The following is a 26,885-nucleotide window of genomic DNA, read 5'->3' on the forward strand; positions in this document are numbered from 1 at the left end:
CCATGAATAGTTATTTTTTATATACTATCTTTTATTTTTTGGCTTTGAGAACCTCAGATATAAAATCACTTGAACATCTCTAATAAAAATTTTACATATGTAAACATAATTTTGTTTACCAAAATGGGATTTCTAAAATTTCAATTATTCTCATTTCTCTGTTTGGTTAATAAAATACAGTATATAACTTTGAGAGAATAGATTTTTAAGAGTAAATATATACATATATGAGTTATTGAGACAGAATATAAACATGATAGAAACAATATATTGCTCTTATACGTACAATCAAATTAGAGGTAGGTGGTTTAAGTAAAATTCTGCTATATCATATCTTCTGTGTTATACCCACAAATTTTCATATTTAGTATTTAACCCGAGCATACATTTTTAATATAAAAGTGTACTGCATTTCTAGAAGGATCTTTTTTATTTGAAGCACCATAACCCACAATTTAAAAATTAAAGGAAATATAAAACAAGGTATCTAAGCTGTATCAGTAGAAAGTATAATGGCTATGTACTTTTTGATGTGACTATGGATTTGCTATTCACCTGATAGATTTAATAATGTTTATAGTCATTTTAAATAGATTTATTTTCCTTATTTTTACTTGCTCCATTTTAACAAGTAGAATAAACATTTCATTGTACAGTTCAGTACTGAGTTGAGATTTATATGTGCGATTATAGGTATAATACAACTGTGATCCAGTCCAAGCTGTTTATTAACAGTAACACTATCTTGGCATGATTCATCAAATATCTCAGTATACTCTACCATAAACTATTGTGTCCTTTTAAAAAGATCCTGATTAGAATCACACATTTATTAAGCTTATTTTGAAGACTTTGGAAAAATTAAGCAATGATTTGATTCCCTGATGAGCACCCCGAAAAAAAAAAAAAAGGAAAAGAAAAGACACAGACATTTTGGATGTGGAAATCTCAGGAAGGGAAGCGTAAAGAAATGAGCACCAGTTATTCTCAGATATTCCAGAGAATATCCCATACTTCCCGTTTCTGAATGTTCATATTACTTGAATCGGGAGACCAGTAGTCGTGTGAGGAATACACTTTCCACAGAACCCTCCACATCTCCCGTAGACTTTGGTTCCATCCTGAAAATAGGAAGAAGCAGAAATAGAGGAGAACTGTACACAAGCTGGCATCTGTGCACACAGGCAGAAAAAGCAAATGTTTTGAATCATGAGGATGAAATCATTAGCCAAAATTCCCTATGACAATTATATTTGAGGTCAAGGATCATACCATTTCTGGCTTACTTGAAATCTGCGGTCATGGGGACTGAATAATCTGAGATTCACATTAGCTACTTGATTATAAACCACACTATAATTTAGACAATTTGTCTCAGTCCACATGTTTTTTAATCGAGGTGTCTATTTGCTTCAGTGAGCTTGTTAAAACCACTCCCAGTTTGCTGTCCAATATTTACATGATTTTATATAAGAGTCTCAAAGGCTAGGTAAAAAATATATTATACAAACTTGACCTTAACTGAATACGAGTCATATGCTCCCCCATTAACCTTAAACATATCATAGGAGTATTACAAAAGCAGTTTGAAGAGAATTATAGAAGGTGAGAAGGTGATAAAATGGATAAAACTGGACTAAAAGCAGTAATCATAACTAGAAAAGGACTAAGAAGGGAGATTCTTCTTTTTTTTCTGCCTCTTTTAAGAAAAGCAGAGCCATTCACTGAGAAACAGGTAGACAGATAGGTAGACAGAGGCTGGCGAATGGGGTGTGACACATATTCTCTCTAGACTGCTTTCCATCTTTGGCCCAAAACTCAAAAGACTGAAGACATTTTGATAGGACGAGGCAAAAATAGTTTGAGCTCCTATATGAGTTTCTGGAGGAAATAAGCATTGTTTATTTGTTTTGTTTTCTTTTGTTATTCGTGCTAAGAGGGAGGGCAGAGAAGGAAACTGAGTTCCTAAAACAGTTTGGGGTAACGAATGTTTTGAGATCAGGGGCTTTTTAAGTTGTCTTTTCTTTCAGAAGCTTTTTAACTCTTAAGAATCTAGGTAAACAGAGAAGAAGGGAATGGCAGTAGAAATTCCCATTTATATACATTCCTCTTCCCAGATTGTTTAAGTAAAAAGCTAATCTTAATAAAATGTCCTGGCAAATGAAAATACGTTTGCATTTCCATGTGTCCCCATGGGGTTCCACCATCGCAGCTTCACACCAGGCCCCAGGTTGCAGGAAACGCTTTCATGTGCAATATTTATGATCAAGATAGAAATTCTCAGTCAATTGAATAATTAAGCTTTAGGATGGAACTTAAAAAGAAGCAAAAGGAATGACTGTACTAAATATTCATACCTACTGGTGACCTCTTTACAGTTAACCAAAAGATATCTAAAAGCTGGGTAAATAAGGTCAAAATATTCTATTGAGCTCTTTGCACTGAGACCTGCTGAGAATATATTTCAAGTAATTAATTTATTCCCACTCGTTCCACCAAAAGTGTTGAGATCTAAATACGCCAAATAAATATTTTAAAACAGCTATTTGTTCTAAAAGTCTACCTCTGACCCAAATGACAGAAATGTTAAAAATTTAAATTCTTTAATTGTTAATTAAAACTCAGTTTCACAGTCTTCAGAAATAGAGTCTTAGTATCTATGACTATTACAAAATTGAATTTCACTTACAAATAATATTGATACAAGTAGGAGTATAACAAAAGTAACTTTTATCAAAAGAAAGAAAAACCATAAAATCGAATGCCCAGGGGCTGTTGATGGTGCTGACTTATGAGAAACACAAGTGAAAACACTTATAACATAGATCCTGATTTACTGTAGACAGAGTCCTTCTATCTGAGACTTGGTAACTGTAAGTAAAAGTAGTCATCTCATAAAGCGTATGTACCAGTGCACTGTACGAGCAAATTAAATGTGTTCTACATGTAATACGTGTGCTTCAGGTAAAAGCCAAGTACAATGTTATCTAGATAAAGGCAGAAGATATACATACACCCATAAATAACAGTGCTAATTCTTATAGAAACTGTAAAGAATAGATGTTAAATGATAAATGGCTTTAACACCACATCACTAAATCAAATCAGTGAGGTAATGAACCAAAAATCTACTCCTCACTTTGAAATATTAAAACCGCCACATATTTAATAATTAAAGTATAGCTGATAGCACCACCACTTTTTGAAGTACTGGCCTTTCAAGTCAGCAGCCCCAAACTTGAGTTAGTATAAATCGATATGCCCTGGCACTTGATATTTCAGGTTCAGGTATCTGTAGCCTACCCATGAACTTATACGCATATGAAAATACACAGGTACATTAATAAGAATGGACCCAGTTTCTTTATTTCATAGACTAATATTATGCCCCATTATATGTAACATAGCCCATATGTGCAATAACTCATTAGCCACTAACTTCATAACTCTAAATCTAAGGTAGAGGACCTTTAATGCTAGTTCACAGAACAGAAGTATTTCAAACAGGCATTTTGGTCCAGCAGGACTTACTTGTGATCTGTGGATGATGACAGAGGCATAACTGCCCTGAGCAAGCCACTTTGCAGTGCTGGATATCCTCATCCCAGTTCCTGCCAAGTTAATGCTGAACTGTCCCTGGATTGTAAACAAAACAAAATAGGTGGAATTAATAAATAAAATATTTAAGAATGACCTTGGAGGTGACTGGGTGCCTCAGCTGGCTAAGCATTCAACTGTTGGTTTTGGCTCAGGTCATGATCTCATAGCTCGCGAGTTTGAGCCCCACATCTGGCTCCATGCTGACAGTGGTGCCTGCTTGGGATTCTATCTCTCCCTTGCTTTGTGCCCCTCCCCCACTCTTACTCTCTCTCTGTCTGTCTCAAAATCAATAAATAGGAATTTAAAAATGTTATTTAAAAAATAGAATGCTCAGGGCACCTGAGTGGCTCAGTGGGTTAAGCATCCAACTTCGGCTCAGGTCCTAATCTCACAGTTCCTGGGATGGAGCCCTGCGTCGGGCTCTGTGCTGACAGCTCAGAGCCTGGAGCCTGTCTTCAGATTCTGTGTCTCCCTCTCTCTCTGACCCTCCCCTGCTCATGCTGTCTCTATCTCTCTCTCAAAAATAAATAAAACATTAAAACATTTTTTAAATTAAAAAACAACAAAAAAAGAATGCTCTTGATAAAAACACCTTAATTTGAATTATTTAAGACCTCAAATTGTTTTTCAAGGGTCTTTCTTTAAAAAATGAAAGAATATTGATATAATCTTACCCTAAAGGAAATGAACCAGCTAAAGTTTTTAAAAACTTGATTACAAATAAATCTTCTCAATATGAGATATCTGAATCAATACCATATAATGTTATTTGTGCACAACTAATTCTGTCCAACTCTAGGACTCAATGGCTTGACAGCTAGAGCTAGTGTCCCTGTAAAGGCAAGTCCTCCCAGCTGGGGTGTTCACAGAGACTAACTCCAGACTTAGACCTTTCTCTAATTTCTACTTTTGACCTCTTCTTGCTAACTTCCCTGACGAATTACACCAGTTTAATGTATTTTTTGGACTCTCCCATTAATGTGCCCTTGTCTGTTGCCATGAAAATATTATTTCTAACTCCCTATGCAAAACTATTCAGTGTAATATTATTGTCCCAGCTATTACATCCTTTTTAAAGTGCCCAGAAGTGTATGAAGCCACAGGATTTACACACATGGTCTGTGAGCCCCCTAGTGGCATTGTGATCTAAGCCTTTTCAAGACACAAGAACCATTTTCATGTCAAACTATTTCAGACTATCTCTGCTAAAAATTAAACCTTAAATATCTGTTAATTGAGAAAATGTGTGACTACACTGGGTAAATTTTTGACACATCTATATGATCTTGCAGTACAGAATTACACATTGAAAAATAGAATTAATTAATGTTAATTAACCTTATTGCCAATGTTCCATATACACACAGATTCAGAGTGATGCTCGTAGATCACAGCACTATATCCCATAGCCTAAGACTCATGAATCTTGAGCAAGACTGTGATAAAATATTAGGGGTTACATTATGTGATTGAAAATATTATCTTGTCATGAAAGCAAAGATGAAATAAAATTCAAACATATTTATAATGTGAATTATTACTATTGCTAAAACAATTATATATCAATTTAGTTTATTGCTAAGAAAACTAAGCTATTTCTTAATTAAAATCAAAATAGAAATTCAAATATATTTATAACACAGTTTTGATATATACAGAATTTCCCAGTAAAGAAATAATGTTTAGATAAATTCCAAAGAAAAATTCTTATTACATACATCATTTGGTTATAAATTTAGAATATGACCTATATGCTTCATTCCTATATTCTCAGAGCACAGAATATGGCTTAGTACTTGGCATTTTTGAATCGATGAATTAAGTGCAACATTACAAATATTAAATTTTAGCATTACATGCATGTGAATACAAAAATACACATATAAGCCTTTCATATGCCGTGATAATGAATGACATTAATACTAGACACATTGGTATTTTATATTGGTAAATAACTAATTCTTAGTCAACCTGCTACAAGTTTTGTATTGAATAAGTAGACTTCTCACCAAACAAAACTCCTTAAAAACAGATGTATATTCTGTGATGTATCCTGTGACAAGCCACTTACTGAGTGCCCCAGTGGGCCATTCGGTGTTTTCAGAGCCTAACATTTTACACTTTCCTTAATTCTTTTTTTAAAAATATTCATTTATTTTTAAGACAGAGACAGGCAGAGCTTGAGGCCAGGAGGAGCAGAGAGAGAGGGAGACACAAAAGCAGGCTCCAGGCTCTGAGCTGTCAGCACAGAGTCTGAAGCAGGGCTTGAACCCATGAATCATGAGATCATGACCTAAGCTGAAGTTGTATGCTTAACCGACTGAGCTGCCCAGGCATCCCTACACTTTCCTGAATTCTTTACCCTCCTGCTTAAGGTTGTTTGGAAGCATTCAAATGTATATACATCGGAAATGAAAGGGAAAAAAATCTGACTGACTACTGACAGACTTAGGTGGTCATTAATACAATCAGCTGGTCTAGAAATATCTATTGCTCCATTTCTCCAGACTAATTTTCATGAGCTTTATTTATGTCCTTAGTCCTCATTATAAAGCAACATAATATAATGTCAAAGAAATGGTAAAACAATTCATCTGAAATTTGAGATGACATTGATAGAGGTAAAATTACATTTCACTTACTTGTTCAAAATTAACTGAGTGGCAGACATAGTGTCAAATACCGTGGGAATACAAAGACAGATCTCACTCTAAATCTGTTAAATGAAGAACAGATTGGTGGTTGCCAGGGAGGGTTGGGGGGAATGGGTCCTCACCCATGGTGAAAAGATACAAACTTTGGGAAAGTAATGTGCAGTGTGATGATTCTAGTTAACAACACTGTACTGTATATTTGGAAGTTGCTACGAAAGTATCTTAAAAGTTCTCACCCCAAGGAAAAAAAAATTTTGTAACTAAGTGAGGCAATGGATGTTAATTAAACTTACTGTGGTGATCATTTTGCAATATATACATAACCAAATCCTTAGCTTGTACACCTTACACCAATGCAATGTTATATGACAAGCATATTTCACTAAAATGGGGGTAAAATAAGTAAAATGGCATATGTATATAAATAAATGTAATGCATTGTAGAGAATTACAGGTGTATAAAAAAGGTACTGGTACATTCCTATGGGACTTCAGAAGGAATAAATGATTGAATAAATTATTTCAGTTCCACATTTTATTTAAGATTAAAATGTAAACCTCCTTAAGCCTAACCTTTAACTTAAAAAAATTAGTTTAACATAGCTGCTATGTTGTGTTTTAAAAGTAGTATAGATAAAAAATAATCAAAGTAGTATAAGGTTTACCTCCTCTTCTACTCTCAACATTTTTTAGATGAGGCAACTATAAGATGTAAAATTCTAATAGCAAAATCACAAGTGGAAGGTAATTCAAATATCTAATAATTCAACAAATTGGAATGTCTTGAGGAAATGACTCCATCAAAGAAAAAAGTAGTTGTGGATATAAGAGAAGAACTATAGAGGTAGATGTAAGTTTTAGTGTTCTACTTCTTTTGTTCACTGGTTGGTTCATGTGGTCTTATTACATCATTATAGTTTTCTAATTCTAAAATGTATTGTACATAGTTTATTATGAAGGGGATCTACAATCTAAGGCAACTGCAATAAAAATTCCATTGAGAATTTTTGTAGCTCTAGAGAACTGATTCTAAAATTTATATGAAAAGACAAATTAAAATAGTTGAAATAGTTTTTAAAAAGAATAAACTTGAAGAACCCACACTACCTTATTTTAACACTTATCGTAAAGCTATCATAACCCAAACACTGCTGTGTTAGAAAGATAGATAGATCAATGGAATGGAATAGACAGTACAGAAATAGACCCACATAAATAGGTCCGCTTGATTTTTGACAAAGGTGTTACGGTAATTAAGTGGAGAAAATAGTGTCTTTTCAACAAATGGTGTTTGGACAAGTGGACGTCTACATGCAAAATCCATTAGATTTCACACAATATTAATTCAAAATCAACCATAGGTCTAAGGGTAAAACCATGCAAATTTTTGAAGGAAACACAGGAGAAGATCTTTATCACTTTGAGTTAGTCAAAGAGTTCTTTAATATGAAACTGAATGCACAACCCATATAGAAAAAAAGTGATAAATTTGATTTCGTTAAAATTTAAAATTTTTGCTGTGTGAAAGACACTTAAAAGAAAGAAAGAAAAGAGATGGCTCAGACCAGGAAAAAAATATTTGCAAATATCTTATGTAACAAAAGACTGTATCCAGAATATGTAAAGAACTCTCAAAATTAAACAGTAGAAAATGAACAATCCAATCTTTAACATGGGTAAAAGACTTGAAAAACACTCTACCAAAGGGGATACACAGATGACCAATAAGCACATGAAAGGTATTTAACATATTTAACCACAAATGAAATGTAAATTAAAACTACAATGAGATTTCACAGAACATGATGGAGCAGAAAACAAAACTTGACAGTACTAAGAGCTGACAGGGAAGCAAAGCAACTAGAACTTTCATCTTAGTGAAAACACAAAATAGTACAGCTAAACTATAAAACAGTTTGGTAGTTTTTTATAAGTTAAACATATACATCCCATATGACCTTATGATCCCATTCATCAGGTAATTATCCCAGAAAAAATGAAGATGTATGTTCCCACAAACACCTGCACACAAATGTGCACATTAGCTCTATCCATAATCTATCAAAACTGTAAGCAACGCATGTTCTCCCAATGGATGAGTGGAAAAACTATAAGACAATTGCACAGCTTGGATAGGATAGAGTAATTCTCAGCAATAAAAAAGGAACAAATTACTGACACATGCAACAACACAGATGGATCGCAAAGGCATTATGTTGAGTGAAGAGAGCCAATCTTAAAAGGTTATATACTGTATTTTCCATTTATATGACATTTGTGTGACATTCTAGAAAAGGCAAAATGATGGTGATAGAGAACAGATCAGTGTTTACCAGAAGTTAGGTCCAAGGATTTGGAATTGCCCTATATGCTGATTATACTGATGGTAATGTGAAGATGTACATATATTAAAACTCTAGACTAAAAAAGGTAATTTTTCTGTATATTTTAACTTTTTAAAATGTGAATGGGTATAAAATTTATTTAAAGAATAAATTTTCCAAAAGGCTTGCAACAAAACCCAACAATCTGTTATGTAAGAGACACACTTAAAATAAAGTGATCTGTGATCCATAAAGGCTAAAATTAAAAGGATGGGCAAAATAAAAACAAACAAAACAAAACAAAACAAAAAAACAGATAAATGAACATAAAAAAGGAGGGTAGCAATCCTAAGGGACAAAATAGAATTCAAGTCTTAAATTGGGAAAACATGGCAAATAAAAACTAAAAACCATAATCTATAATGAAGAAATAACACATGAATATTATAAATTGAATAATAATGCAACTTNTTTAATAAACCACTTTTAATAACAAGACAGATCAAGCAGGCAAAAATAAGGAGAGAGATAATCTAAACAGTATAATCAAAAAAGTATATTTTTGGATGTGTGTCAAACTCTGTATCTGATGGTAAAAAATACATGTTCAGAATATTTAACGACTGGCTCTGAATTCTCACAGTAGCTGTTGGCCATGATCTACTTGCATTAGCTAAATGTGGTTATTTCTTTTGCCCTTAGGTAGTCAATATTAATTACAAACAGCTAAAGAGATATACATTGTTTTATTGTCCAATTTTTGTGGCTCTTTGAAAAGTACCAAAGGTTTTACTTTACTTCCCTTTTGATATATGTATTCCAAAGTCATATCACACTTCTTAACTTCATCTTATACTGCAATGTGGCAAAGTTTATTTTCCCTAAAGAGTGCCATATGTATCCATTCTCTTTTTAGAATTCATGTCCCAGAGTGCCCTGTCATATGCAAACAGAGGATGTGGTTTTGATGAATCCCAAACAAAATAAGTTCTTTCTGTGACATCAAACATCTGGAGAGTATTCATGCAAATGTTGTATAACTTAACACAGAATCTGGTTTATATATTTGACAGAACACCTCTAAGAATACTGGACAGTTTGTATTTTTGGTAACATAAACCTCAGTCAGTTGAACTGAATAGAGAATGAATATAGATGGGCAAAGTTCCTAGTGACAGCATATACCTATCGATGCCCAATAACACCTAATTTGGGAAATAAAACCTTGCATTCCAGAAATGTCTGGAGAATCACATGAGAGAGGCATCTCACCTTGATGAGCAGAGAGGAATATTTTATTACTGTACTGGTTCTGCCTCTGACTTTCTCAAGAACCTTGGACAGGTTTAGCATGGAAAATCTGTTTCTCCTAACTATGAAATGGGGTTACCCAGTTTACAATTACATGACTTCCTCAAGATATTATAGGAGAAAATGGGGTCACATAGAAATTAAAGAAAGAGAGCTGGAAATTAATAGAAATAACTATATTATCATGTAAAAACCTGACTGTGTCAACATTTCTTATTCAAATATCATGCTCAACAAGAAGCATTCTGTTTATTGGGGCACCTGGGTGGCTCAGTCGGTTAAGTGTCCAACTTCAGCTCAGGTCATGATCTCACGGTTTATGGGTTGGAGCCCTGCATTGGGCTCTCTGCTATCATCACACAGCCCACTTCAGATCCTCTGTTCCCCTCTTTCTCTATCCCTCCCTCCCCTCTTAAAAATAAACATTAAAAAAATCTTTTAAAAATAATTTTTAAAAAATCTATACTAATAAAAAATTACTGAGAATGCTAAAAGGTTTAGATTACACATTCTTGACTTTAGAACAGGTGTCTGAAGAGACACAGTGTAAGCCTTCAGAAGGGGGAACTCCTCAAGGTAAGGACAGTCCTGGGAAGAACTGAATAGAAGATGTGGGTCAGAGGGGCGCCTGGGTGGCTCAGTCAGTTGAGCATCTGACTTCGGCTCAGGTCATGATCTCACGGTTTGTGGATTCAAGCCCCACGTTGGACTCTGTGCTGACAGCTAGCACAGAGCCTGGAGACTGTTTCAGATTCTGTATCTCCCTCTCTCTCTGACCCTCCCCTACTCATGCTCTCTCTTTCTCTCTCAGAAATAAATAAAACATTTTTTAAAAATTTTAAAAAAAGATGTGGGTCAGAGAGTCACACTCTGGGAAGTAGACTGACTATGTGGTAGACCAATACGAATGAAGGAGAAAAAGAGAAGAATGGACATGGATAGAGCAAACCAGCTTCAAAGACTGAATGAGAACATGAGCCCTCTCTGCCAACTTATCTACCTTTAAAAACATGGCCAAGAGAGGAAGTGCTTCTCGAATGACAACTTGAGGAGCCCCGTGGCCTCACTCCCCAACAAAACAACCATAACTTGTAAAAATTATAAAATACAACAATCATTTAAGATCTCTAGAAATTACCCTAAGGTTATGCAACAAATGGAAAAATATTTATTCACAAATATCTACTCTACCTGGATAAGAACAGGGAATGTCTATGACATTTGAACCATGACCTGCCCTCTCCTACCTCAGTAAGATGACACTGTTAGTCTTATAGGAACACAAGGCTCCAGTTCTCTAGCTCTCTGTAAGGGTTAAGTTTTCTCTCTGGGAGGGGCAAACCGCTAGCAATTCTCATCTCATGCAGCTCTGTGCCACAGAAGCTCTACTACAGGCAAGAGCAGCTAAGAGTCTGAAGTTCCCATCTGCCACTCAGTCCCTACTCATAAAACAGAAGATCTACCCCAGGCATGGTTGGCCAAGAACACAAGGCCCATTCAGAATCACTGGTAGGGCAAAGGTTCTATGCTGAGAATGGCAAGCCAAGAAGAGCAGAGGATACTGCTATGACTCAGCATCCTGCTTATTCAAAAGTGGGATTGTTACTCTGAGAAGTTGGCCCTATCCCTAGATCCACAGAATTAGTGCAACGCTTCTTCCTCAGGAGAGAGTCAAGATGTTAAGGACAGAATGTTCCATAGCTTTTTCTAAGGAGTATGAGTTTATTTGAGAAAAAACATAGGTGAATTTCAAGCCTAAAGATGCTATTGAAAACAAGATTTTAATGGCATGCAGTTAAAAGGAGAGTGGTGATAGCTCAATGAGAGTAACAAGGAAAATGGTAGATCAAATTGGAATTTAACAGAGGGAACCAACGAAAGAGAAAGTTAAGAAGGGCTTCTCTTGAGGTCCGACTTGACCTATAATACTACCCTGGCAAAAGGGCTTGAATTTAGTTGGATCAGACCATGGGGTAATATACTCCTCCAAGATGTTATTGAAAGAATATAGCAATCATCTAGCAATTAATGGAGGCTAAGAGCTGAGTGTGATAGCAGTAGATATAGACCAGCTTAAAAACTTAATGCATTTTTGTATCTTTTGGATAAATTCCTAGTAGTGCAATTGCTGGGTCATAGGTTAGTTCTATTTTTAATTTTTTGAGGAACTTCCATACTGTTGTCTAGAGTGGCTGCACCAGTTTTGCATTCCCACCAACAGTGCAAAAGTGTTCCCCTTTCTCTGTATCCTTGCCAACATCTACTGTTTCTGGAGTTGTTAACTTAGCCATTCTGAGAGGTATGAAGAGACTCTTAAATACAGACAAAAAACTGAGGGTTTCAGGAGGGGGTGGGTAGGAGGAGGGATGGTTAAATGGATGATGGGCATTAAGGAGGGCACTTTTCGGGATGAGCCACTGGGTTCTACTCTTGAAGCGAAGACTACACTGTATGTTAAGTAACTTGAATTCAAATTAAAAAAAATTAATGTGCAAACTAAGAATAAAAAAACTTATGGAGATCAGGAAAGAGATAAAGAGATCTCAGCTAAAAACACTATCATCCCAGGGGGATCAGAGTGAGTGTTCATGTTCACGGCTGTGGCATCCAAGGAATGACATCAAAGACTGCACACTACAGAGAAAATAGATGTCACTGAGACAGCCCAGCCAAGGAACTAAGCAAACAAACAAGCAAGCAAACAAGTCCTAGAGGGGAGAGGAGAGTTAGTGTCCACAGTTACTAAAATACATTACCCAAAATGCCCGGTTTTCAACAAAAACTGAGACATGCAAAGAAACTGGCAAAGATAACTCATTCAGGAGCAAAAGGCAATAGTAACTGCCTTTGCCAGATCTTACATGTCTGGCTGAGCAGATAAAGACTTCAAAGCAGCTATGATAAATATATTCAAAGAACTAAAGAAAACCATGTTTTAAAGAAAGGTACGATAATAATGTCTCATCATATAGAGAATAGCTATACAGAGATAGAAGTTGCATTTAGAAAAAGAGCAAAAGGACAATTCTGTAGTTAAAATAGACAATAAAAAAATCACTATAGGGGCTCCAACAGTAGATCAAAGCAGGCAGAAGAATTAGCAAACTTGAGCAGGTATCAATAGTGATGATACAATCTGAAGAACAGAGAGAAAAACACATTAAGAAAAGTGAACAGGGCCTCAGACAAGCAAAGAGACACACCATTAAATGCACCAGCATATGCATAATGCATAATGTTACAAAAATATAGTGAAAATATTATTAAGAATATTAAAATGTTATGCTCAAAAACAGCCCACTAATAAAAAAAGAAAGCGGTAAAGAAGGAATAGAGGAACAAAAATGACTTCAGACATAAAACAAAAAGTAAAATGGCAAATATAAATCCAGACACATCACTACCATCAAACAACTCAATTCAAAGGCAGAGATCCAATAAAGTGCTCTCTATAGGAGACACTCTTAAGATCCAAAGATATAAATAGGTTAGAAGTAAATGGGATACGGGACGCCTGGATGGCTTAGTCGGTTAAGCGTCCGACTTTCGCTTAGGTCATGATCTCGCGGTTCGTGGGTTCGAGCCCCGCGTCAGGCTCTGTGCTGCCTGCCAGCTCAGAGCCTGGAGCCTGTTTCAGTCTGTGACTCCCTCTCTCTCTGACCCTCCCCTGCTCACGCTGTCTCTCTCTCTGTCTCCTTGAAATAAATAAAACATTAAAAAAAAAAAATTTAAAAAAAAAAAAGTAAATGGGATAAAATTATATATCATGTACTATCTATGAGCTGAGTGGCCATTCTAATGTCAGACAAATTAGACCTTTAACACAAACAAATAGAAAAATGCTACTTCAGATAAAGAACATTTTATAATGACAAAAGTGTCAATATATTAGGAAATTATGACAATTATAATCATAATCATGTACAAAAACCCCCATAATAAATGAATAAAATACAAAGTAAATGAAGTAAGATTAAAGTGAGAAATAGACAATTCAACAATAATAGTTGCAAAATTTCAGTGAAAAGAACTGCTAGGCAGAAGATAAACAAGGAAATGGAAAAGATGAACAATACTTCAAACCAACTAGGCCTGACAAACATCTATAGAATATTTCACCACCAACAGAATATACATTCTTTCCAAGCACATTTTGAACCTTTTCCAGAATAGCCATATGTTATACCATAAAAGACTCGATGCATTTAAGAGAATGGAGAATACAAAGTGTATTTTCCAATCACAATGGAAAGAACTCAATAGCAGACGTAAATTGGGAAAATACACAAATATGTGGGACTCAAACACTACATTATTTTTGAAAGAGAGAGAGAGAGAGCGCGCACAAGCAGTAGACGGAGAGACAGACTCTTAAGCAGGTTCTATGACCAGCATGGAGCCCAATGTGACACTCAGATTCACGACTCTGAGATCATGACCTGAAATGAAATCAAGAGTCATACACTTAACCAACTGAGCCACTCAGGAGTCCTCCAAACTACACTCTTAAAGAACCAATAAGTCAAAGAAGACCTCACAGGTGATAATGGATAATACTTTAAGATGAGTGGAAATGAATATACCATACACCAAAACTCAGAGGATGCAGCAAAATAAGTACACAAAGGGAATTTAAAGCTGTAAATGCCTATATCAAAAGAGAAAAAAACATATCAATAATCTAACCTTCCACCTTAAGATACTGGAAAAAGAGCAAATTAAACTTAAAGCAAACAGAAATAAAGAAATATTAAAGAACAGACTAAAATTTGATAAAATAAATAAAAAAGAGAAAATCAGCAAAATCAATTGTTGGTCTCTTTGTTCCTAGAAACATATAGCCTACCAAAACTAAAGCAAGAAGAAACAGAATATTTGAACAGACCGATTACCAGAAGTAAAATGGAATCAATAATCAAAAAACTGCTCAAAGTCAAAAATTCACAACCAGATGGCTTCACAGGTGAATTCTATCAAATATTCAAAGAATTAATGTCTATTCTTCTTAAGCTATTCACAAAAATACAAGAGGAAGGAAAATTTCCAAGTTCATTCTATGCTGCTAGTATCCCTGATACCAAAAAAACAGATAAAGACACTGTATAAAAGGAGAACTACAGGCCAATATCTCTCATGAATATAGATACAAAAATCTTCAACAAAATACTAGTAAACAGAATCCAACAGTACATTAAAAAAATCATTTACCAGGATCAAGTGGGATTTATTCCTGGGAAACAATGGTGGTTCAATATTCAAAAAATAATCAACATGATATATCATATCAACAAGAGAAAGGATAAAAACCATATGATTATTTCAATAGATGCAGAAAAAGCATATGACAAAGTACAACATCCATTCATAATTTTAAAAAAAAACTCAACTGAAAAATAAGTCTAAAGGGAACATACTTCAACAAAATAAAGGCTTCATGTGAAAAATACATAGCCAACATCATACTCAATAGTGAAAAACTTTCCCCTAACACCACAAACATGACAAAGTTGTCCACTCTTGCTACTCTTATTCAACATAGTACTGGAAGTCCTAGCCATAGCAATCAGACAACAAAAAGAAATAACAGACATCCAAATTGGTAAGGAAGAAGTCAAACTCTCACTATTTGCAGATGACATGAGACTATGTACAGAAAACCTTAAAGACTCCACCAAAATATGACTAGAACTGATAAATGAATTCAGTAAAGTCAAAAAACACAAAATCAATGTATAGAAATCCATTAAATTCTTATATACTAATAATGAAGTAGCAAAAAGTGAAATTAAGAAAATAACCCTAATTGCAGTTGTACCAAAAACAATAAAATATCTAGGAACAAAGAACTAAAAGACCTATACTCTGAAAGCCAGAAAACATTGATGAACGAAATTGAAGACAGCACAAAAGATGGAAAGATATTCATGGGTTTGGAGAACAGATATTGTTAGAATGTCTATACTACCCAAAGCAATGTACAGATTTAATGAAATTCCTAACAAAATGCCACCAGCATTTTATAGATTTAGAACAAACAATTCTAAAATTTGCTTGGAACTACAAAAGATCTTGAATAGTCAAAGCAATCTTAAAAAGGAGAAATAAAACTGGAGGTATCACGATTCCAGACTTCAAGTTACATTACTGGTACTGACAAAAATAGGTTCATAGATCAGTGGAATAGAACAGAAAACCCAGAAATAAACCCAAGATTATATGCTTAATTAATCTTTGACAGATGAGGAATGAATACACAATGAGGAAAAGACTGTGTCTTCATCAAATGGTGCAGGGAAAACTGGACAGCTACATGCAAAAGAAGGAAACTGGACCATTTTCTTGCACTGTACACAAAAATAAACTCAAAATTGATTAAAGACCTAAATGTGAGGCCTGAAACCATAAAAATCCTTGAAGGGCACATAGGTGGTAGTTTCTCTGACATTGATTGTAGCAACATTTTTCTAGATATGTCTCCTGAGGCAAGGAGAACAAAAGCAAAAATAAACTATTGGGATGACATTAAAATAAAAAGCTTCTGCACAGTAAAGGAAACAATAAAAAAAAACTAAACGGCTACTGACTGGTAGAAGGTATTTGCAAATGATATATCTAACAAAGGGTTAGTATCCAAAAAACTTATACAACTCAACACCAAAAAACAAACAAACAAAAAACAAACAAAAAAGCCCAATGACAAATATTCCAACTAAAAAATAGGCAAAACATTTCTCCAAAGAAGACATACAGATGGCCAACAGACACATTAAAAGATGCTCATCATCCCTCATAATCAGGGAAATGCTAATCAAAACCACAATGACATATCACCTCATACCTGACAGAGTGGCTAAAATCAACAACACAGGAAACAATAGGCATTGGCAAGGATGTGGAGGAAAAGGAACCCTCTTGTGTGGTTGGTAAAAAGGCAAACTGGTGCAGCCACTGTGGAAAACAATATAGAGGTTGCTCAAAATAATTAAAAATAGAACTACCCTATGATTACTGTATTTATATCTATATGTCTATATCTATATCTGTATCTGTTACTATTCTACTGGGTATTTATCACACTAATGGGTATTTATCCCAAAATGCACAAACACTACTTCAAAAGATTACATGCATCACTATGTTTATTGCAGCAATATTTACAATAGCCAAATAACAGAAACAGTCCGAGGTGATACATATAATGGAATATTACACAGCCATAAAAAGAATGAAATCTTTTTATTTGCAAGAACATGGGTGGATCCAGAGAGTATAATGCTCATTGAAATAGGTCAGAATGACAAATGCCATATGATTTCACTTATATGAGGAATTTAAGAAACAAATGAGCAAAGAAAAGAGAGGAGAGAGAGAAAGACAAATGAAGAATCAGACTCTTAACTATAGAGAACAAACTGATGGTTACCAGAGGGGAGGTGGGTGGGAGAATGGGTAAAACAGGTGATGGCAATTAAGAGTACATTTATCATGATGATCACCAACTAATGTATAAATCGCTGAATCACTATATTGTGCACCTGAAATATAACACTGTATGTTAACTATTAAATGTTATACAAACTGAAATTAAAATTTTTAAAAAAGGGAAATAAGAATTAATTATTTACAATCTCTTCTAAAAAAGTAGAAGAGGAGGGAATATTTCCCAATTCATTTTACAAGGCCCATATTTCTCTGATACCAAAACTGGATAAGGACCTCACAAGAAAAGAATATGATTAGGCCAATATGTCTTAAGAAAATAGATGAAAAGTTCCCAACAAAGCAAATCAAATCTCGCAACATAAAAAAAAAAAATTATACATCATGGCCGAATGGGATTTCTCCCCAGAATGCAAAGTTGTTTCAACATACAATAGTCAACCAGTGTGGTACACCATATCACCACAGTAATGGATAAGAGATACAGGATCACCTCAATACATGCAGAAGCATTTCAAAAACCAACACTATTTTGTTATAAAACCACTTAAATTATGAATAGAAGGGTACTTCCTCAACTTGATCAAAGGCATCTATAACACATTCACAGTTAACACACTTAAAGATGGACTGAATGCTCTTCCCCTAAAATCAGGAACAAGACAAGTATGTACACTCTCAACACTTTTACTTAATACTGCTCTGGAAGTTTTAGACAGGGTGATGAGGTAAGATAAAGAGATAAATGGCATCCAGATTGCCAAGGAATAAGTAAAGCTATCTTTATTTCTAGATGGCATTGCTATATATATAGAAAATTCCAAAGAACCCAATAAAAATTATTGTAACTAAAAAATGACTTCAGAGAGTTGCAGGATACAAGACCAATTTATGAAAACTATAGGCAAAAATTAGTGATTTATTTGGGCCCCAGATCTTGAGGATCTTTTTACTGGACAATTCTCCCTTGTCAGAAGCCTTCTTTATCTTGAGCTGGAATCTTCTGCCCTAAACATGTATTGACCTCACCCCTCTTTCATGGAGCTCTTTAAATATTGAAAGCTAGTTACCATAGCCTGCCATTCTTTTCCTAGCTTCCTTTATTTTCCTTTATGTGACATGATGTAAACTCTCCTTTTTCCCCAGATTGTTGCCTCCTACACTCCTAGATAGGTTAAAAACTTACTTTTTTCAGACAGAAATTTAAAACCTTTGGGTGTTTATACTGTATTTGGGTACTTTATGATTATACTGGGTAGCTTAGAAATTACTCCATAATCTATGTGAGATTTATACATTTATTTTTTCTTATTCATTTGAGCCCATAGTTCTAGTATCTTCTGATCTCTGTTAAGTGTCTTTTTATAGTATAGAAAATGCCTTCTCTTTGTAACATAAGCATACCTTCTCTGTCATATGGTGAAAATAGGGAAGGGGAAATTCCAAGAAGAAAGGGCTATGGCAAACCATTAGCCACTTCTCTTGAAAATATCAATATCATAATTATTACCTCTTGTCCGTGGTTTTTCAATTAGTTATGAATCTACCTAACATGCTACATTAACGTAGCTTACATTTCTCCATCTTCTCATAACACTGTTGTTTACATAGACTCTATAAAATCTCTTGTTAAAGGGTTGCCTGGGTGGATTAGTCGGTTGATCATCTGGCTCTTGATTTCAGCTCAAGTCATGATGCCAGGGTCTTGGGATCATGGCGACGGGCTCTACACTTAGAGTGGAGCCTGCTTAAGATTCTCTCCTGCTATCTCTCTTTCTCTCTCTCCCTCCCCCTATTCCCCTCTCCCCCGTTTTCTCTCTCTCTAAAATTAAAAAAATAACTCTAAAAATGAAATAGTAAATTTCTTCTAGAAAGCATACTCTACACTGGAAATCACAGAGATGGCATAAAGCGTGTGTGAAGAGATCTCTGGAAATAAAAAATAAAGCAATAAAGTCATGGAAATATAACTATTTCACAAATAACAGAAAGTCATTCTGGGACTGGTACAGATCCTGGCAGCTAATATAACCAATGTTAGCAGCAGTGTATGGAGGTCACATGCTTGTGATCCTTTTTTCTTTTTTACTTTGTTATGTATATGCATTCATCTCCACAAAGTGGATGGAAAGATTAAAAATAAAAATGTGTCAGGGAATGAGAAATAAGCTCTGAACGATCTGAAAATCCTCGCTATTACACCTTTCAAGCAAACTTAAAATTGGGCAAAGATATTTTTCCTCCAAAATGTACCTATAACCTCCGAAATAAAATTCATATAAGAAATTCACATTGTCTATTTACTTATGTTTCTTGCAATATGATGGTCAAGAAAATTAAGAGAAACAGTATCCATTTTTTTTCCACAGTGAGGGAAAACTAAACAAACATGAAATACCTGTGGACACCTGGCGGCACTATAGCAGTCTCCGGCTGTGGCAAATGGCACTGCTTTCCCAAATATTGTCTGGGCAAAATGAAGGTCTGTGGCTAAAAAATAAATGAAACTTTTACCATTGAGGCATTGTATATTTTCCAGTCTTCACTGCAAAACATACAGTCTTCATATTATATTCTTAAATATATTTATATAATTAATTCAAAGTTTTAAGCAAATATGCTATGAATTATGCTCTATAACATACATCTGGTTTTCAATAAATAATTTTTAAATCAAAAATGTTTATCTCAAAAATTACCCTAAAAATAGCAGGTACATGAGTAATTAATCAAGAAGTTTTAAACAAAGAAATGTCTTATTATATTTTATTTTATCGTGAATATCTAAAATAAAGTGGGGTGAGGAGCAAATTACAGAAGAAAAAATGTTATTATTTATTAAAGGTTAATAAATCATGACAAAGCAACACATAAATGCATATAGATCATGTATACACATATGTGTGTATGTGTGTCTATATGTGCATGTATGAATAACAGATGTACTGCATTATATTATTATTTTCTTTTGAATCTTACTTTTGCTAAAATTATTAGCAAAACTTCTTGATTGGCAAAATCATCTTGCTAGAGATTTTGTATGAAGTATCAAAAATAGAATCATTGGATAAAAAACAAGTTGGAAGGGACCCTAAATCATGCTTCAATCACTTAAATAATATTCCAACCGACAGTCTTCCAATGGGTGGTCGTCACCTTCACTAGTGTTGTTTCAAATCCCTTCACTTCTCAAGAAGACTGAAAGACTACTGCATGCTCCCATGATGACACCAGGCCCCTACAGGCAATCCCCAAAGATAGCATTGCTGGGAATTTATCACCAATAAGCAGTTTCCAAGACTAGGTGGCTTCAGTTATGTGCCAGAGTCAGCTTATGCCAAATCATGAGAACCAGTTGGGTGTGTCTCTTCCTAACTCCATGTACAATGAGCTCATGTTGGTAGTTTAAAGTTGGCATGATGGAAGTATATACAACCATGGACCCTGGCAAATGCTACAAATCAGAGGTTATTTCCTGGTTGTTAAATGCTGGTTGTTAAACATGTATCCACACACCACTGCTAATGCTGGCACTTATGGGTTGGGCTGAGGCAGGCAGATACAACTTTCAAATCAAGCATTCTTTACTACTATCTTTTCCATCATTACCCTCATAACCCACGGATAGCTCTAACTCAACATACCCAAACTAAATGCACTCTCTTTTTCTCCAAACTTCCTTTGCTATATTTCTTATCTCACTGAACTATGTCACCATCCACCCTGTTATTTTGGAAATCTTTCTAAATATGCAATGTTGCTAATCCCCATATTCCTTCTGTCTGAAAATCCTACAAAGTGTACCTCTTAAAAATTTGTTGAAGGCTCTCTATTCTGAACCTGTCTCTGCTCTAAGCCCTCAGCACTTTCTATCTGAATTACTGTATTAGCTTCTTAACTATTTTCATGAATACAATTTGTTCTCCTTCCAAGTGTCTTCCCTCCCTGCTGAAACTTTCACCTAATGGTTCTCATAACTTATAAAATTCAACTGTGTAGTTAGTATACACTCTTCTTCATGATCTGCTCTCTGGGAACTTCTCTAACAAGCTATCACGCCTCAACATCCATTCAATTTATGCTTGGAGAAAAATGGACTTTTTATCCTTTTTAAAAAATTTTTTTAATATTTATTTTTTTAAGAGACAGAGTATGAGCAGAGGAGAGGCAGAGAGAGAGGGAGACACAGAATCCAAAGCAGGCTTCAGGCTCAGAGCTATCAGCACAGAGCCAAATGCTCTATGAGATCATGACCTGAGCTGAGGTCAGACACTTAACTGACTGAGCCAGCCAGGCAACCCTGGAACTTTTGTTCTTTAATGAAACTAAGATGATTCACCTTTTCCAGGCTTTTGTTCCAGGCCGTTTCTTCCTCCTGAAACGCCTTTTCTCCACTTTGGTTAATTCAAATTTGTTTTCAAGATTTTCTCAAGATAGCTTCTTGAGGAAAGTTAAAGACTTTTCATTCAAACCACATTTATTTAGAACATTATTTTAATTACTCTAAGCACAGTGGAGGAAACAGAGGCTAATGGAACCTGATTCCTACCAGAGTGAGACAAGTACTCAAGTAAATACCACATTATGTTAGGGGTGATAATTGCTATAGAAAAAATAATGCAGTTAAAAGAAGGAGAGACAGGGAGTTTAGGAGTACAGACTGGTCCAGGGTGGCCTGATTGAAAAAGACAAACTTGAGCAGAAATCCAAAACAAAAGAAGGAGTAAACCATTCAGGTAACTGTGCCACAACTGTTCCAGGCAAATAAAACAAAGTGCAAAGGCCTTACGGTGAGGGCACGCAAGGAACAGCAAAGAAACAAGTGTGTCGGCAACAGAGTGTGCAAAAAAAAAAGAGTGTGGAAAGAGAGCAGAGAAGTATGGAGGCAGAGACATCATGTCGAGTTTTGTTGACCATTGAAAGGATTTTTGATTTTCCTGAGTCAGATGGATCATGTTTGGAGAGTTTTGATCTGAATTCAGGATTGTTAAAAAGATGAAATGGGGTAGTGTTTAAGATATGACACATCTTATGTTTTATAGAATCACTCTGGCTTCTCTGTTGAGAATCTAAGTCAGGAGGTGGGAGAGCCATGCAATACTGAAATAGGAATACTACAATATTAGTAGGCATGGTAATCCAGGTGAAAAAAAATGGTGTGGACTCACACCAAGATGGTAGCAATGAGGTAAGGAGAGAGTAATATTTGATATGTGTCTTAGCTCAGGCTGCCCTAACAAACCACCGTGAACTGGGTGGCTTAAACAACATAAAAATATTTCTCTAAGATCTGGAGGCTGTAATGTGAAGATCAGTGAGCCCGTATGGTCAGTTTCTGGTGAGAGCCCTCTTTCTGTCTTGCAGATGGTCATCCTTCTTGCTGTGTCCTCATATGGCAGAGAGAGAGCTCTGGTGTCTTTTCCTCTTTTGTTAAAAGGGCATTAATCCCATCATGAGGGTCCTGCCCTTATCTAATCCTAATTATCTCTCCCTAACCAAATACCATCACATTGGGGATTAGGGCTTCATCACATGAATGTTGGGAGACATGATGCAGTCCATGGTAGCATGCATGTTAGAGATTCATATGACAGAATTTGATAATAGAGTGTATGCAGGTATGAGAGAAAGGGAGGAGCTAACATATTGCTAGATTTTAGCTGGAGTAACTAGGAGGCTATACTTGCCAGTTACTAAAATGATAAAAATTTGAGATGGAAGGAGTGGATGTGGGAAAAAATACGGAAAGTACAGTTTTAGATACTTTGAGAGACCTGTTAGACATTCATGTGGATTTGCTGAGTCAAGAGATGAATATTGCTAGAGTTTAGGGAAACAGTCCAAATTGGAGAATATATATTTGGGACCATCATTTGAAATCTATAAACATAAAAAGATTACCAAGGGGGTGACTGTGTCCTAACACTTTTCAACATGCATTGTCATAAAGATGAATGGTAACCAGTCCAGGTGAGAAACAGTGAGAAAGTCAGGAGACAGTGGCCAGGTCAGGCACAAAATGAAGAGAGCATGGGAACCTGTTTGTCAAATGCTGCTGATAGATCAAGTGAGGTGAAAACCAAAATTTGTCACTGGGTTTAGAGAAATGGAGATAGAATTGATGATGTAAGAAGGAAGGGAAAGTTTGCTGAGAAAGGTTCTTGAGTAAGTACAGTGTGATGAGCTTAGAGCATAAGAGAGAGTTGCCTTAGGTGGGAGCAGAAATAGTTCACCCACAGTAAGCAGGAGAGAAGGAAGTCTGTAAGTAAAGGTTTGGGTAGGTTGCAGATGGTGTGGTGGTAGTTATGGAAATCCTCTTCCATGTGTTCTTACTTATGTTCTCAATGAGATAGGAAGCAAAATCATCAGCAATGAGTGGATAAGGTGAAGTGTTAGAAATTTTAGAAATTTGCAGCTAAAAGAGAAGATGTTAGGCATCTACAGGGTTGGGGGTGGGAATAAACTAGGGAAGGGTAACAGGATTACTCAGCAGCATGAAGGGTTCTCATGAGCTTATTAGCCATGCATTTAAGGTGAGCACAGTGAGAAGAGCAGTGGATACGGTGCCACACTCATGTTTCATGTTGCAAATGCAGCACAGGGGAAATGTTTAATCAAGACTTTTTTGGGGTGCGTGGGTGGTTCAGTTGGTTAAAAACGTCTGACCTCAGCTCAGATCATGATCTTGCAGTATGTGAGTTCAAGCCCCATGTCAGGCTCTGTGCTGACAGCTCTGAGCCTGGAGCCTGCTTCAGATTCTGTATCTGTGACCCTCCCCTGCTCATGATCTGTCTCTCAAAAATAAACAAACATTAAAAATTTTTTTAAAAGACTGTTATTTGACACCCAAATATGAGGAAAAATAGAGAGTTGAAAATGTATGCACTTAACATTGTATCCTCAGTACCCAGCCTAATACCTGGCAAATGGCAGGGCTGTTGAATAAAATAATGAATTATAACACCTTAATAATCAGCAAATAAGTTATCAAGTTCCCCTTATGTACTTAGCAATGCTACACCATACATTATTAATAACAACTAGTATTTATAAAGCATTTACTACATGCAAGGCACTTAATAGACATGTTACAATTATCAGTTTTTAATCATCACCAGAAAGGGGAAAAGGAGGATAGGAAGAAGGAGGAGGAGGAGGAGGGAGGAGGGAGGAGGAAGGAAGAAGGAAGAAGGAAGAAGGAGGAAGGAAGAAGGAAGAAGGAAGGAAGAAGGAAAGCCCAATCCTGAGAGGCAGTTTCTCACTTTACAGATNAAAAGCATTTACTACATGCAAGGCACTTAATAGATATGTTACAATTATTAGTTTTTAATCATCACCAGAAAGGGGAAAAGAAGGATAGGAAGAAGGAGGAGGAGGAGGAGGAGGAAGGAGGAAGGAAGAAGGAAGAAGGAAGGAAGAAGGAAAGCCCAATCCTGAGAGGCAGTTTCTCACTTTACNGTGACCCTCCCCTGCTCATGATCTGTCTCTCAAAAATAAACAAACATTAAAAATTTTTTTAAAAGACTGTTATTTGACACCCAAATATGAGGAAAAATAGAGAGTTGAAAATGTATGCACTTAACATTGTATCCTCAGTACCCAGCCTAATACCTGGCAAATGGCAGGGCTGTTGAATAAAATAATGAATTATAACACCTTAATAATCAGCAAATAAGTTATCAAGTTCCCCTTATGTACTTAGCAATGCTACACCATACATTATTAATAACAACTAGTATTTATAAAGCATTTACTACATGCAAGGCNGAAGGAAAGGAAGAAGGAGGGGGAGGAGGAGGAGGAAGGAGGAAGGAAGAAGGAAGAAGGAAGGAAGAAGGAAAGCCCAATCCTGAGAGGCAGTTTCTCACTTTACAGATGAAGGAATTTAGGCTTAAAGAGATATGCCCAAAGTCAGGTAACTGGTAAATGGATTCGAAGAATTTACTCCCAGACATTCTAACTCCAGAATTGTAAATGTAACAGTATAATGCTTCCCCACTGCAGTAACAGTGGGTGTTCAGTAAATGGTAGCTATTATTACCAACAATAAGAGTTCATCATATGACTATAATTTAGAAATTATGCACTCAATGCATCCTCCATCCCAATGATTTCTTTCTTTTTATAGTTTATGCATCATGCTAGGAGGTACTGGTGATTCAATAGCAGTTTAGAGTTTTTGTTTCTGAAATGAACTTCTTTGCCTTTTCCTGTAGAAATGCAACTTCCAGGATGGCAGCCTGCATCATATACAGTTACATCAGGCTTCATAAATATGTTTGATTTGGCTATACTCCGAATTACTTCCGAGAAAGGCAGCAGGTCTAGAATATGGGATTTGTGGGCAGGACTTTATCTCTACATGCCAGTCACTAACTGTATGACTTGTGACAAGTCACTTAACTTTATAAGTGCATCTTGGGGCACCTGGGTGGCTCAGTCGGTTGAGCGTCCGACTTTGGCTCAGGTCATGATCTCAGGGTTCGTGGATTCTAGCTCCACATCAGGCTCTGTGCTGACAGCTAGCTCAGGGGCTGGAGTCTGTTTCAGATTCTGTATCTCCCTTTCCCTCTGACCCTTCCCTGCTCACATGGTCTCTCTCTCAGAAATAAATTTAAAAAAACATTTAAAAATTTTTAAAAACTTTGTAAGTGCATCTTAATTTCATCACTTGCAACAATGTGAACCAATTCTGCCTTGACTAGTGCAGAGTTATAAAAAAGATCAAATGAGACAATTGATGGGAAAATACTTGACAGATTGTGAACTGAAACCAATGTTAATTATCACTCTAAGCCCTGAAAAAAGCTTATACAGCTATGTTGAGGATATTAACTTCCTTGTCTTTAATGTAATTGAGGATTTTAAGGCAGCAGGTCATATCCTGGAAGGCATTATTGCCACTATGTTTTTATTTAGGATCTCCATGGTCCATGTCACTGCAAAGGAATTAGGTAGCTAATAACATCTCTTTTAAAAAATTAGGTAACTATTGCACAATGTGAGGCCATTCTCTATACTCTGGCTACAACATACACCAGCATATTGTTTGAATTTCATTAGCAAATAGAAGCCTTTCATTTTACAGGTGCAGCACTTACTTTTAATTTGCATGGAATTGAGATCAATTCTTATTTTGCTGAAAACAGTGTGTCCAGCAGCCAAGTAGTCATTTTTACACTCACAGTCTTGCCTCCTACTTCCATTAAAAGGACATTCATATGGATTTAGTAGTCTGAAACAACATTAGAACAATTTTAATGTGATGCAGTAATTATCCCATCAGGTAGATAAAGGTAAACTGTGAACGTGGGAGGGTAAAAGATACACTCTTCAATATTATAGTGTCAGTAAGTTGAATGAGAAAGGTATAAAAATCACCTAAGATTAACATATAATTCTCTATGGGAAATTCAATCACGGTTTATGGAAAAATATTTTAGTTATAGTTCTCCTAGCTTTTACTACTATTAATTTTCTTTCTCTTTTTAAGTTTACTTATTTATTTTGATAAAGAGAGCATGCAAGAGCACAAGCTAAGGAAGGGCAGAGAGAG

The 26,885-nt window shown here is 35.6% G+C and overlaps 1 protein-coding gene across 1 annotated transcript in view; it reads right to left on the reverse strand.

Moving 5' to 3' along the window:
- Nucleotides 1-312: 312 nt before the first annotated feature.
- ADAMTS20 (ADAM metallopeptidase with thrombospondin type 1 motif 20) overlaps nucleotides 313-26,885 on the reverse strand; it is a 164,072-nt gene continuing 137,499 nt past the window's right edge. The window contains exons 36-39 of the mRNA XM_077753231.1: nucleotides 26,431-26,564; nucleotides 19,728-19,819; nucleotides 3,532-3,636; nucleotides 313-1,121 (exon numbers count right to left, since the gene is read on the reverse strand). Of these exons, the coding sequence (XP_077609357.1) occupies nucleotides 1,032-1,121; nucleotides 3,532-3,636; nucleotides 19,728-19,819; nucleotides 26,431-26,564 (421 nt within the window). The 3' untranslated portion in view covers nucleotides 313-1,031. The remainder of the gene's footprint in view (nucleotides 1,122-3,531; nucleotides 3,637-19,727; nucleotides 19,820-26,430; nucleotides 26,565-26,885) is intronic.

This window comes from Crocuta crocuta, unplaced genomic scaffold (assembly GCF_008692635.1).
Source record: "Crocuta crocuta isolate KB4526 unplaced genomic scaffold, BGI_CrCroc_1.0 scaffold30, whole genome shotgun sequence".
Taxonomy (NCBI): Eukaryota; Metazoa; Chordata; class Mammalia; order Carnivora; family Hyaenidae; genus Crocuta; species Crocuta crocuta.